Source organism: Neoarius graeffei, chromosome 21, assembly GCF_027579695.1.
Source record: "Neoarius graeffei isolate fNeoGra1 chromosome 21, fNeoGra1.pri, whole genome shotgun sequence".
Taxonomy (NCBI): Eukaryota; Metazoa; Chordata; class Actinopteri; order Siluriformes; family Ariidae; genus Neoarius; species Neoarius graeffei.
In genome coordinates, this window is record NC_083589.1 from 29,655,262 (window position 1) to 29,670,590 (window position 15,329).

Consider the following 15,329-nt stretch of genomic DNA (forward strand, 5'->3'; position numbering starts at 1 on the left):
GCATGTTCTCCCCGTGTCCGCGTGGGTTTCCTCCGGGTGCTCCGGTTTCCCCCACAGTCCAAAGACATGCAGGTTAGGTTAACTGGTGACTCTAAATTGAGCGTAGGTGTGAATGTGAGTGTGAATGGTTGTCTGTGTCTGTGTGTCAGCCCTGTGATGACCTGGCGACTTGTCCAGGGTGTACCCCGCCTTTCGCCCGTAGTCAGCTGGGATGGGCTCCAGCTTGCCTGCGACCCTGTAGAAGGATACAGCGGCTAGAGATAATGAGATGAGATGAGATGGCATACAGTACAAAAACATAAATCTCAAAATATTAGAATATTTCATTTCAAATTTGAGTAAAACAGTATGAACAGTGTATCTCTCGGTCTAGTTCAGTACACACAACCACAATCATAGGGAAGACTGCTGACTTGACTGTTGTCCAGAAGATGATCACTGATGGCTTCCACAAGGAGGGTAAGCCACAAAAGGTCATTGCTGAAAAGGGTGGCTGGAAAAGGTGCACAAGCAACAGGGATGGCCGCAGTCTTGAGAGGATTGTCAAGAAAAGTTGATTCAAGAACTTGGGAGAGCTTCACAAGGAGTGGACTGAGGCTAGTGTCAGTGTATCAAGACCCATCACGAACAGACATCTTCAAGAAAGGGGATGCAACTTTCGCATTCCTAATATCAAGCTACTCCTGAGCCAGAGACAATGTCAGAAGTGTCTTATCTGGGCTAAGGAGAGAAAGAAATGGACTGTTGCTCAGTGGTCCAAAGTCCTCTTTTCAGATGAAAGTACATTTTGCATTTAATTTGGAAATCACGGTTCTAGAGTCTGGAGGAAGAGTGGAGAGGCACAGAATCCAAGGTGTTTGAAGCCCAGTGTGAAGTTTCTACAGTCTGTGATGATTTGGGGTGCCATGTCATCTGCTGGTGTTGGTCCACTGTATTTTATCAAGTCCAAAGTCAACACAGCCATCTACCAGGAGATTTTAGAGCACTTCATGCTTCCATCTGCTAACAAGCTTTTTGGAGATGCCGATTTCCTTTTCCAGCAGGACTTGGCACCTACCCACAGTGCCAAAACTACTACCAAATGGTTTGCTGACCATGATATTACTGTGTTTGATTGGCCAGCCAACTTGCCTGACCTGAACCCTATAGAGAATCTATGGGGTATTGTCAAGAGGAAGATGAGAAACACCTGACCCAAAAATACAGATACGCTGAAGGCCACTATCAAAGCAACCTGGGCTTCGATAACACCTCAGCAGTGCCACAGACTGATCACCTCCATGCCACACCGCATTGATACAGTAATTCATGGTAAAGGAGCCCCAACCAAGTATTGAGTGTATAAATGAATATACTTTTCAGAAGTTGGACATTTCTGTATTGTAAATCCTTTTTTTTTTATTGATCTTGGGGAATATTCTAATAATTTGAGATACTGGATTTCTGATTTTCATGAGCTATAAGCCATAATCATCAAAATTAAAATAAAAAAGGCTTTAAATATTTCACTTTACATGTAATGAATATAGAATACATGAAAGTTTACCTTTTTGAATTAAATTATGGAAAAAAGGAACTTTTTCATGGTATTCTAATTTTTTGAGATGCACTAGTATTTGCGAAACATATAGGGTGGATTTTGACGCTATTTCAAGAAGCAAAATGCTGTTTCAAAATAACAGTTTACCAGGATGCTATTTGAAATCCATGGGGAGAACACTGCTCTTTACTTACTTGTTTCAAGATTAATTATTTGTTGAAGTCAACATTCATAAGTGTCCTATTCCTTCGATTGCTCGCATTCTGATATAAGCGAGGGCGGGGGGGATATGTAAGTGAGCAGTAGCTCACAGTTGATCTTGTCTTTTCTATTTTCTTCTAGGAATCTGCTAACTGAATGCTGTGACCCAAAGAGGACGTTTGCGGTGACCAAGGAGAATTCACAGATTGGCAAAGTCCTGTGGTATGATGGCGAGCTCCACTACTACCATACGGTCAACAATGAGACTTTCCCATTATTCGTACAGGTACAGTTTTGTTTTTTGTTTTTTTTAATATATATAACGTGAAAAATATCCACAAGAGTTATGACTAGGTCATGAACTAACAAAGGCAACAAAGCACTATGATAGTAAACCAAAAGGGCCAATCATTGGTTCACAGCAGCCATGATATTCTCTGTATGAGATCACAGTACGGAAAGCAAATTGATGAACACGAGTTGAACAAATAAGAATCATGCACAATCAAAACAGACAACACTCAAGGTTATGTTCATTGCTTAATCTTTCGTGGTTGATGTTGTGCTGTGAGGATGGCACATTGCTCATTTAATCACAGCCATGAATTAAGATGTTTACAGCAGTCTATCTGTTTACTTCTATTGTTACAAACAATTTTTGCAAGGAGAGTCATTGAACAAAATTTTAGAATGCATTCTTGTGGAAACGAAAATTAATAGTATAGAAACGTTCAAAAAGAACACACAGAAGAGTAGCATTTAATGTCGTTGCCATAAACATGTAGTTTATTTAAAAATACATAATTCTCCTACCTTGGTAATACCTTGGTAATATTGGTACAGTGCCCTCCACAATTATTGGCACCCCTTGTAAAGATTAGTAAAAGGGATAAGAAAACTCCACCTTTTGGTGAAGTCGCTTCATCTCACACTGAAAAAATGAGAAAAATCCAACTTTTAATTGAGATTTATTCAGTGGAAAAACAAATCCCTCATCAAGAAATAATTATTTTCAACAAAAATACATGTATGTGCCACTAGTATTGGCACCCCTGGAAATTATCGTGAACACAATGTAACTGAAGTATATTTCCTATTTAAATTGTACATTTTTTAGTTGATTGGAGTGTGTAGGAACTTTCAAGCTACTTGAAAGTGGAGGGCACTGTGTACATCTATACTGTAGCATCTGGGATTGGCAGCCTTGTAAAGGTGGGTGAAATGTGTCAGTGCTCCAGCTAGTTTATTTTACCAGGGCGCCACACCCTCAAATACCAGTGCCACATCCAAATTTATATGTGCCGTACTCATACTTTTCCAGAACTTTCCAAGCACCTGGCACATACTTTCCGCCACAGAAAGAAAGCATATCCTAATGAGTGTTGCACGAGTGTTGCTGACTTGCAATAACGGTAACACATGTTGACCAATCACAACACACTATTAGCACGAGGTCATAGTCATGCACTGTTGACCATTTTGTCTTATTACAATTATGAGTCAGTGACGCAAGGTACAACCCCGATTCCAAAAAAGTTGGGACAAAGTACAAATTGTAAATAAAAACGGAATGCAATGATGTGGAAGTTTCAAAATTCCATATTTTATTCAGAATAGAACATAATGACATGTCAAATGTTTAAACTGAGAAAATGTATCATTTAAAGAGAAAAATTAAGTGATTTTAAATTTCATGACAACACCACATCTCAAAGTTGGGACAAGGCCATGTTTCCCACTGTGAGACATCCCCTTTTCTCTTTACAACAGTCTGTAAACGTCTGGGGACTGAGGAGACAAGTTGCTCAAGTTTAGGCATAGGAATGTTAACCCATTCTTGTCTAATGTAGGATTCTAGTTGCTCAACTGTCTTAGGTCTTTTTTTGTCGTATCTTCCGTTTTATGATGCGCCAAATGTTTTCTATGGGTGAAAGATCTGGACTGCAGGTTTGCCAGTTCAGTACCCGGACCCTTCTACGCAGCCATGATGCTGTAATTGATGCAGTATGTGGTTTGGTATTGTCATGTTAGAAAATGCAAGGTCTTCCCTGAAAGACAGGGTCTCCGCGGATCCTTAAAAAGTCTTAAAAAGTCTTATTTTTAATATGTTTTTTAAGGTCTTAAAAAGCATTATATTTCGCTATTTTTTGAGCTATGGTATTAAATTTCACATGGGAGGTATTAAATTTCATCCGGGTAGCCTACGGTAAATGAAAAAAAAAAACATATGTCTGGATTTTTTTTCCGCGCTAACGTTATTTATTCAACCAGCGTCGTTTGTTATCAAGATGCTGAACAAGTAGCACAAGAGCCGTTGTGTGTCTAGCACTAGTTCTAATAGCGCAGGAACCACGCCACAGGGGGCAGTGTGTTCTTTTATCCATGTAGTAGAACCATTGAGAGTAGAGCAGACGAGGAAGAAGTGGTTGAACTTGAACATGAACGGAGATGGGGAAGTGTAAGTTTAGTAAGAAGTGGCTTGAGGAGCCAAAATACAAAAGTTGGCTAACAACAGCAACTTCAGAATATGAAGCGAGATGTAAGGTATGTCGGAAAGACATCAAGTTAACAACAATGGGCTGTAAAGCCCTTGACGCTCACTCGAAAGGGGAAAAGCATATGCGCTATGCTGCTAGTCGGGCAACAACAGTCCCCATGCCAATGTTCGCCTCTACGGTCACAAAAAGTGCAACGCCAGCTTTAGCGTCTCCGGGTCCCAGCACAAGTGCTTTCGCGGCATTCGCCCCAACCGCTACGCTGAAGGCAGAAATACTGTGGGTTCTGCAGACGATTACCCAACACCACTCATACACTTCAAATGAAGGTGTGAGCTTATGTTCTGTTTTGTTAACTGAAGATCAATTTGTTTCCTCACTGTTTATGTTTACAGCAGTACCCTACTATTAAAATATCGAGAAGGCAGCTAATGTTCTGTTTTGTAAACTGAAGATGCACTTATTTATTAAAAAAAATGCTTTGAACTTAACCTAGAGTGTGCTTTTTTTTTTTACTGTACATATTTGTTCCGCGGTAGTGGTCTTATTTTTTATACTTGGTGGTCTTAAAATGGTCTTAAAAAGTATTATTTTTGCTGGTCAGAAATGTGCAGAGACCCTGGAAAGAGACGTCGTCTGGATGGGAGCACATGTTGCTCTAGAACCTGGATATACCTTTCAGCATTGATGGTGTCTTTCCAGATGTGTAAGCTGCCCATGCCACACGCACTAATGCAACCCCATACCATCAGAGATGCAGGCTTCTGAACTGAGCGCTGATGACAACTTGGGTCGTCCTTCTCCTCTTTAATCCGAATGACACGGCGTCTCTGATTTCCATAAAGAACTTCACATTTTGATTCGTCTGACCACAGAACAGTTTTCCACTTTGCCACAGTCCATTTTAAATGAGCCTTGGCCCAGAGAAGACGTCTGCGCTTCTGGATCGTGTTTAGATACAGCTTCTTCTTTGAACTATAGAGTTTTAGCTGGCAACGGCAGATGGCACAGTGAATTGTGTTCACAGATAATGTTCTCTGGAAATATTCCTGAGCCCATTTTGTGATTTCCAATACAGAAGCATGCCTGTATGTGATGCAGTGCCGTCTAAGGGCCCGAAGATCACGGGCACCCAGTATGGTTTTCCGGCCTTGACCTTTACACACAGAAATTCTTCCAGATTCTCTGAATCTTTTGATATTATGCACTGTAGATGATATGTTCAAACTCTTTGCAATTTTACACTGTCGAACTCCTTTCTGATATTGCTCCACTATTTGTTGGCGCAGAATTAGGGGGATTGGTGATCCTCTTCCCATCTTTACTTCTGAGAGCCACTGCCACTCCAAGATGCTCTTTTTATACCCAGTCATGTTAATGATCTATTGCCAATTGACCTAATGAGTTGCAATTTGGTCCTCCAGCTGTTCCTTTTTTGTACCTTTAACTTTTCCAGCCTCTTATTGCCCCTGTCCCAACTTTTATGAGATGTGTTGCTTTCATGAAATTTCAAATGAGCCAGTATTTGGCATGAAATTTCAAAATGTCTCTCTTTCAACATTTGATATGCCGTCTATGTTCTATTGTGAATACAATGTCAGTTTGAGATTTGTAAATTATTGCATTCCGTTTTTATTTATAATTTGTACTTTGTCCCAACTTTTTTGGAATCGGGGTTGTATGTTTGAAAAGCAGTGATGCCTACAAAGGCGTGAAAGAAAAAAATAATTGTTAAAAGCAGCAAAGGCCTCACAGAACCGAGCGTCTCTATTTGCCAGAACGTAAGTAGATCTAGAAGTTGAGGATTAAACAAATTCAATCAAATATTAGGACTGATAGATCTAGACTCTTGATATAGGTTTATAGAAAATCTAGTCACTCATGTTAATATTAACACATGAGACTAGATCTAATTGAACATTAATATCCTGGACTAATATTAGTGATAAATTAATGCTATTGATATTATTATTCATAGTATTACTAATGTTAATGGGCGATAGACAAATGTCAGTGCTGAAAGAGTTTATTGAAACGCACACTGGCAAGCAGTTCCAAAATGTCCTTGCGGTGCGCACTGCTTGCTCAGAGGGCAAGCGTGCATGGACAAGTAACAGTTCGAGGCACGCCAAGCACGAAGGTGTGCTGATGTGACATTATGAAACATTGTATTAAACTGCTGAACTAAAGTTTCAGTTTTGCCTAGTTATTTTACAAAAGTAATTTACTTGCCCAGTATGGCTAATTTTACATGATAGATCCTTTGTCTGTAGTGATGCGCACAAAATTGCCCTAGATGCACAGAAACTTGCCTGCGATAATCATTGGTACCCTGCTGTCTTGGATAGCAAGCTGGAACACTGCCTGTGGTTAATTAGCGTAATCATACATTGAAAGTATAAGAGAAGTCTAATGTTTAATTCAAGTAAATTTTTCCTAAGAATGTAAATCATGAAATCTTACTCAGATTTCATGATCTTACATTGTCATATGTTGTCGAAATGTGTGATATCAGGGCAGAAAAAGCCAATACTGTAGAAGGCTATTCTGTCTGATTTGTGGAGTCACAGTTTGCCAGATTTGTTCTTTGTTCTGGTATGTTAGAAAAAATAGCCTCAATGAGGCTGTAGCTCATACCGGCCATTGTTGTGTGTGAGTTTGAAATTTGATCAATCCTGTGGGAGGATTAGTGATTTTTATGAAATTGCATATGACCCCTGTGTAGCCGTATCCATAATAGGTGGTGCCACCTGGTGAACAATTCTTGTTGGAATATGTCTTTAGAGTCTTCTGGGTGAGTTTCAGTGAAAACATCCTCGCAGTTTACGAACAGTAGTGTTTGGTGTGACGAGTCACCCAAAATTTTCAAAGGCCTATAAAATGTTAAATATGACAGGTGGTGTGACCGTCTTGACAACTTTTATTCATACCAACCTGGGGAACACTCCATATGAGTTTGATCAAAATCTGATCAGTCCTGTAGGAGGAGAAGCAATTTTTGTGAAATTGCATGTGACCCCTGTGTAGCCTTATCCATGGTAGGTGGCACCACATGGTGAATAACTCTTGTTGGAATATGTCTTTAGAGTCTTCTGGGTGAGTTTCAGTGAAAACATCCCAGCAGTTTACGAAGAGTAGAGTTTAATTTGACAAGTCACCCAAAAATTTCAGACGCCCATAAAATCGTAAATATGACAGGTGGCGCCACCATCTTGACAAATTTTATGCACATCCACCTGGGGAACATTGTAGGTGAGTTTGATCGAAATCTGATCAATCCTGTAGGAGGAGTAGCAATTTTTGTAAATTGTGGACGGACGGACGGACGACACGTGATCGCATAAGCTCATCCGGCCTGGCCTACGGCCAGATGAGCTAAAAAAAAAATTAAAGTTTAAACAATTAAATGGCAGTTACACTGTTAGGACTGGGACTGTTTTGGCCTCTAGAGGCCGCTGTTATTTCCTGTTTTTTGTCTGTTTGTTTTGGCCTCTAGAGGTCGCCACTGTGTCCTGTGTTTTGGGTTGGTGTTGATTGCCTGTTTTCATTAGTGTCACCTGTTTCCAATTTATTTTGTGTATTTATACCCCCTGAGTTCAGTCTTCTTGTCACGGAGTCTTTGTGCTGTTATGTTTAAGCTCCAGTTACCTCTGTTCTGATTTCCTCGTCCATGTCCTTGTGTTCTTTGTATTTTTGCTTTCTTCTGGACTTTGTGGATTTTGTTTTTTGACTTTGTGAATCTTCTGAGCGTTTGGTATTTTTGCCTTTTCTTTTCTAGTTTTTTTGGCTTTTGTATTGACTTTGAACTTTTGGATGTTTTATTTTTTCCCTTAAGATCTTCTGAGCGTTTTGGATTATACTTTTTGGATTTTTTGTAAATATTGTAAATAAACCTTTTGATACTTTTTCTACTTCCACCTCATGCCTCTGCATTTGAGTCATCCCCCTGGTGGCCTAGTGGGGGTTTGCTGGATTATCACACCAGCGAACCAGGTTTGAATCCCAGCAAAACCCTAACATACACAGCCTTCATAACCCTAACATACACAGCCTTCCATATCAGGGCGGCACGGTGGTGTAGTGGTTAGCGCTGTCGCCTCACAGCAAGAAGGTCCTGGGTTTGAGCCCCGGGGCCGGCGAGGGCCTTTCTGTGTGGAGTTTGCATGTTCTCCCCGTGTCCGCGTGGGTTTCCTCCGGGTGCTCCGGTTTCCCCCACAGTCCAAAGACATGCAGGTTAGGTTAACTGGTGACTCTAAATTGACCGTAGGTGTGAATGTGTGTGTGAATGGTTGTCTGTGTCTATGTGTCAGCCCTGTGATGACCTGGCGACTTGTCCAGGGTGTACCCCGCCTTTCGCCCATAGTCAGCTGGGATAAGGCTCCAGCTTGCCTGCGACCCTGTAGAAGGATAAAGCGGCTAGAGATAATGAGATGAGATGAGAATTTCTTCTCAGAGGTCATGCAATGGCTCAGTACTGGTAAAATCGATTACTGTTGTATTAGGTTTCCTAAGAAACCGCAGGCAGCAGTCACAAACAAAATGAGTAGGTTAGTTTCTGCTACAGGCAGGCAACTGGAAAGAAACAGTTCTGTTAGATTGATATGATTGATATAATGTAAGAACAGGATGTTATAACAATGTAAGGAAAGTGAAGAATAATGGTTGACACGTCATGGTGTAGCACTCATGGCTGCAGTGACAAAATCAGACACTCAACCCAACTCTTCTATTTTTAATAAAGGGGAAGTGAGAAGAGCGAAACAGGAAGCAGAGGGCCTAAACCAGCCTAACACTGTCTCACTGCTGAGTGCTTGCTATGTGGGGATCTGTCATTACTCTACAGCAGCAGGCAGGAGTGAAGGTGGTTGTTGAAGAGTGCTAATTTCTTTGACATCTTCCTCCGTGTCCTTGGCATCAGTAAGATGACCTGGGCAGAGAGAGGAATGAGGTATCAGTCAGCATGGTCTGAGAAAACCCAACTAACCTGTTTGTGGTGACTCCTCTTTATACTCCCCAGGCTACTCGAGGAAGGTAGATTGAGGTGCAGCTTAAGCTGCTCCAGCTGTGTATAATCACTGGGCTCTGACCTGTGGCCATGCTGCTCTTGGTGGTCCAAAACAGTGATGAAGTGTTGCTGTCTTTTTAGCACCACTGGAGTGGTAGTGTGAGGAGCTCTATGATCTGAGAGAGCATGGCACCCAGGCCTGTCTCTGAAGCATCCATCTGAACAATGAAAGGTTGGTCAAAGTCCAGGTTTCAGAAGATGGGAGCAGTGGTGAGGGCTTTCTTCAGGGCCTGGAATGCCGGCTCTCTACCTTGTTGGTCCACTGTACTTTGTCTGGCTCTCCTTTCCTAGTCAGGTCAGAGAGGGGAGAGACTACAGAGGAGAAGTTGGACATGACCCTGCAGTAATATCCAGCCAGCTCCAGGAATGCACATACTTGTCACTTGGTGGTAGGCTGGGGGTACTTCTGGACTGCCTTAATTTTCCTTCCTTGCGGTTTGAGCAGCCACTGGTGATGTGGTAACCCAGATATTGCACCTTGGTCAGCCCCAGGTGGCATTTTCAGGGGTTAGTTATAAGCCCTGCCTTTCTCAGCTCCCCCAGGATGGTTTTGAGGTGGTGTTGGTAATTGGCCCAGGTGGATGAGTGAATGATAATGTCATTTAAGTAGACCACCGCAAACTTTTGGTGGGGGTGCAACACAATGTCCATGAAGTGCTGGAATGTTGCTGGCACTGAGTGGAAGCTGAATGAGAGAGCCTGGTACTGCCAATGACCTGACAAAGTGGTGAAGGCAGTTTTGGGTGTGCTTGGGGCATCAGAGCCACCTGCCAGTAGCCCTTGGTGAGGTCGAGGGTAGATATGAAGCTGGCCATCCCCAGATGGTCGACCAGGTCATCCATCCTGAGCAGTGGGTAGCTGTTGAAATCTGAAACAGCGTTGAGCCTCTTGAAGTCTGTACACGGTCTCAGACTTCCATCAGGCTTGGGTACCATTACAACAAGGCTTGACCAGGGTCTAGTGGACTCTTCGATGATCCTGTCCTGCAGCATGTGAGTCACTTCCTCCTCAATTGCACAACACGAGGCCTCTGGAATATGTTAGAGGCATTGTCGGACCACTACCTTGGTGGGATGGGGGATTTGATGTCATGTTAGATCAGGTGGGTCCGACCTAGTTCTGCTGAGAAGACTTCTCCTCCAAACTGGTCCAGTTGCTCTCCCAATTCTTGGCTCTGACGAGTGGTGAGGTCTTCACCTTGTTGGACCAGGGTGCGCCCTGGTGGATCTAGGGAGACAGAAGTGTGGGCTGAGCAGCAGGAGAGGCTCAATCCAAAATTTCAGCAAATTTATGTTGTAGACTTGTGTATTCTTTCTCTTACCGGGTTGTCGTAGGCGGTAGTTGATGGAGCCAGCTCATTCAGAGATAGTGAAGGGGCCTTGCCAGCATGCGAGGAACTTGCGATTGGGATGAGCAGTAGGACACTGTCACCATTGCTGTCTCTTCACTACCATTGGAGTGGTACTGTCAGGAGCAGTCTGTGCTTGGGTAGCAGTTTTCTTGGGCTGCCATCACTATGGGAATGTATAAGGCTGCAGTTTGTGTGGACTAACAAGATGTGGATGTGACAGGGAACCCATGGTTAGAGAAGCAGCTTTGAGACCAAAAGGTTGCTGGTTCAATTCCCTGGACTAGCATGAATGGCTGAAGTGCCCTTGAGCAAGGCACCTAACCCCTAACTGCTCCCCAGGCTGCTCTGGGTATGTTGTACATTGCTCTGGATAAGAGTGTCTGCTAAATGCCTGTAATGTAATGTGACAGTATTTTCCTGTGTTCTTCAGGCAGTCAGTGCACGCAATCTGAAACCAACCTATAATAAGATGAGAACATGTGATTCCTTACAGGCAATGATCTGAGGTCGTAAGTTTGTTCCAGGCTTGTAAATAAGTTTGTTTTTGTTGATTTTATTATCCAGTAGTTTTTTTTTCTTACCCTGAGAGTTATATTATGATGAGAAGTTCAAATTAGTGACAGTGACATGGGCTTATTATACATAACTATACATTTGGACTCCTGAGTCAGACAGCTGTCAGGAGATCACAGCTAGGAGGTTGTCTAATCCAGTTTGTTTGTAATTTGTAATCTCACCAAGGATTTTGCAGAGGCTTTGAGATTTGTGTTATCTGAAATTAGCTGAACTGTTTTGTTGAAACAAACTGAAGACATCCTTTTACCTATTACTACTTTGCATTTACTGTAATCACCTCTTTGTTTCACCGCTTTCATACATTTGGTTTGGGAGATTCCCTGAAGCAAAGCATGAATCTGCCTTCAGAAGCATAGTTTATAGCATTTATGAGCAATATTTATTTTAAGTTGAGCTATATGATAAATCTAAAGGCTGATTTATTTTAATTTAAAAGCTAGGCATTACATTATTAGTTTCATGTAATATTTTATCATACTTCATAATATTAGAACACTGTTGCATTTAGTAAGTACAGGACCAGTCAAAAGTTTGTACACACTTGCTCATTCATGGTAATAGTGTCCAAACTTGTATATTAAAAATATTCTTCAAACTTTGACAGTACTATCCAGTGAACAGAATCATGGGATCGCTTTACCTAAGGAGGAAAATAAGGATCCTTAGAAGACTGTTATCTTTGTGCTACCTTGAAAATGAAGAGTGGTGACACTTCTGTGCAGAGAGTTATTCAGAGGCAGGTGCTAAGATGAAAAAAAAACTTTTTCATTTGACAGTGCAGTGGTATGGCCTTATTATCTGTGGAGCTAAAATTAGCAGACACAGCCCAGTTCACTTAACATCATCTCATCTCATCTCATCTCATTATCTGTAGCCGCTTTATCCTTCTACAGGGTCGCAGGCAAGCTGGAGCCTATCCCAGCTGACTACGGGCGAAAGGCGGGGTACACCCTGGACAAGTCGCCAGGTCATCACAGGGCTGACACATAGACACAGACAACCATTCACACTCACATTCACACCTACGGTCAATTTAGAGTCACCAGTTAACCTAACCTGCATGTCTTTGGACTGTGGGGGAAACCGGAGCACCCGGAGGAAACCCACGCGGACACGGGGAGAACATGCAAACTCCACACAGAAAGGCCCTCGCCGGCCCCGGGGCTCGAACCCAGGACCTTCTTGCTGTGAGGCGACAGCGCTAACCACTACACCACCGTGCCGCCCACTTAACATCATAATACTATTTAATATTACTTATTTTTTATTTTATTTTTTTTACATTTTGAGCACATGCGGCAAATAGCCAAAAAGATAAGCAAACATCAGGCAGCCAGCAGTCGAACATGGTGTTTGGGAGTCTTTTGAGACTCCTAATGTGAAACATAGCAAATGTAAACATTGTTTTGAAGAGATAATTCTGCAAATATAAACATAGCATTGCTTCATGTTTTTATAATAACTAAACAAACCATAGCAATACAGTCATGGCTTTTTATTTATTTATTGATTTGATTGCAAAATTTTATATCATGTCAAGAAGATTTGAAACAAAATGTTATAGATTTTATTATATGAGTGATTCCATGCTTATGGGTAATATGGCGATATGCAGACATGGGTATATACAACGTGTTAACAGTTAAATTTTACTCACAGTAGTGATGAATGATTTATTGCTAGTTATTAATTGTAACTTTGAGAAATAATTAAGATAAAATTAATGCTCAATCCATATTAAATCAAAAGTTATTAAATAATCATTTTGAAAAAATCGTCAGATTCGCAAGAGCTGTTGGGGACATTCTCAGATGCATTATTTCACATGGCTCTCACATGGCTCTAATGCCTACTATCATTGAGTTTTGCATTTATAAATTCAATAAAGGGACGTACCTTTGAATTTTATATATTGTTATATATATTTGTGTATATATATCGATTTAGAAACATTTGAAAATACGTTGAACAGACGTTTCCGTCCCGTCAAAAATACACACGAAATGGGTATATAATTAATTTTACCATACGAAGTTTGGATAATGGATATTTTTGAAAAATGGTAGAAAACACTATTAGTTTTCTTATATAATGAACAGAGAACGTCTGTGTTATTTTTTTATCAATTGTAATCGCTTTCAATGCGAGTGTTCATAAATCCGTCAAACATTACGTTCTGTTCAATTACCGATAAAAAAAAAAAATTGCCCGGCTATTTAAGATATTGCTGTTTAGAGAGTATATATTTTTGTGCGGTCTTTTATTTGACGTCATCAAATCATGTGTACACAAGCAAGATGGCCGAAGCTAACAAGAGGTAAGTTTCCCGTCAACGATATGTTTACCATCACGCTCCGTTACATTAACCAAGTCTGGACGTAACGTGTCTATCAATTCAAAGTATAGTCAACTCCTCGGCACCTGCTTAGTTTCAGTCTATTTCTAATCACTTATTTTAAGTAACATGTAGGTTAAGTACGATAAGATATACAGTGGTGCTTGAAAGTTTGTGAACCCTTTAGAATTTTCTATATTTCTGCATAAATATGACCTAAAACAACATCAGATTTTCACACAAGTCCTAAAAGTAGATAAAGAGAACCCAGTTAAACAAATGAGACAAAAATATTGTACTTGGTCATTTATTTATTGAGAAAAATGATCCAATATTACATATCTGTGAGTGGCAAAAGTATGGGAACCTCTAGGATTAGCAGTTAATTTGAAGGTGAAATTAGAGTCAGGTGTTTTCAATCAATGGGATGATAATCAGGTGTGAGTGGGCACCCTGTTTTATTTAAAGAACAGGGATCTATCAAAGTCTGATCTTCACAACACATGTTTGTGGAAGTATATCATGGCATGAACAAAGGAGATTTCTGAGGACCTCAGAAAAAGCGTTTTTGATGCTCATCAGGCTGGAAAAGGTTACAAAATCATCTCTAAAGAGTTTGGACTCCACCAATCCACAGTCAGACAGCTTGTGTACAAATGGAGGAAGTTCAAGACCATTGTTACCCTCCCCAGGAGTGGTCGACCAACAAAGATCACTCCAAGAGCAAGGCGTGTAATAGTTGGCGAGGTCCCAAAGGACCCCAGGGTAACTTCTAAGCAACTGAAGGCCTCTCTCACATTGGCTAATGTTAATGTTCATGAGTCCACCATCAGGAGAACACTGAACAACAATGGTGTGCATGGCAGGGTTGCAAGGAGAAAGCCACTGCTCTCCAAAAAGAACATTGCTGCTCGTCTGCAGTTTGCTAAGGAGCACATGGACAAGCCAGAAGGCTATGGGAAAAATGTTTTGTGGACGGATGAGACCAAAATAGAACTTTTTGGTTTAAATGAGAAGCGTTATGTTTGGAGAAAGGAAAACACTGCATTCCAGCATAAGAACCTTATCCCATCTGTGAAACATGGTGGTGGTAGTATCATGGTTTGGGCCTGTTTTGCTGCATCTGGGCCAGGACGGCTTGCCATCATTGATGGAACAATGAATTCTGAATTATACCAGCGAATTCTAAAGGAAAATGTCAGGACATCTGTCCATGAACTGAATCTCAAGAGAAGGTGGGTCATGCAGCAAGACAATGACCCTAAGCGCACAAGTCGTTCTACCAAAGAATGGTTAAAGAAGAATAAAGTTAATGTTTTGGAATGGCCAAGTCAAAGTCCTGACCTTAATCCAATTGAAATGTTGTAGAAGGACCTGAAGCGAGCAGTTCATGTGAGGAAACCTACCAGCATCCCAGAGTTGAAGCTGTCCGGAGGAATGGGCTAAAATTCCTCCAAGCCAGTGTGCAGGACTGATCAACAGTTACATTTAGTTGCAGTTATTGCTGCACAAGGGGGTCACACCAGATACTGAAAGCAAAGGTTCACATACTTTTGCCACTCACAGATATGTAATATGAGATCATTTTCCTCAATAAATAAATGACCAAGTAGAATATTTTTGTCTCATTTGTTTAACTGGGTTCTCTTTATCTACTTTTACGACTCGTGTGAAAATCTGATGATGTTTTAGGTCATATTTATGCAGAAATATAGAAAATTCTAATGGGTTCACAAACTTTCAAGCACCACTGTACCTCAAAAATA

General features: G+C 41.1%; 1 protein-coding gene across 2 annotated transcripts in view; it reads left to right on the forward strand.

The window, feature by feature from the left end:
* The window catches only part of st8sia1 (ST8 alpha-N-acetyl-neuraminide alpha-2,8-sialyltransferase 1), a 186,299-nt gene that overhangs the window by 14,510 nt on the left and 156,460 nt on the right, over positions 1-15,329 (forward strand). For both annotated transcript variants that reach the window (XM_060902944.1, XM_060902945.1), the window contains exon 2: positions 1,883-2,027. In XM_060902944.1, coding sequence (XP_060758927.1) covers positions 1,883-2,027 — 145 coding nt within the window. The remainder of the gene's footprint in view (positions 1-1,882; positions 2,028-15,329) is intronic.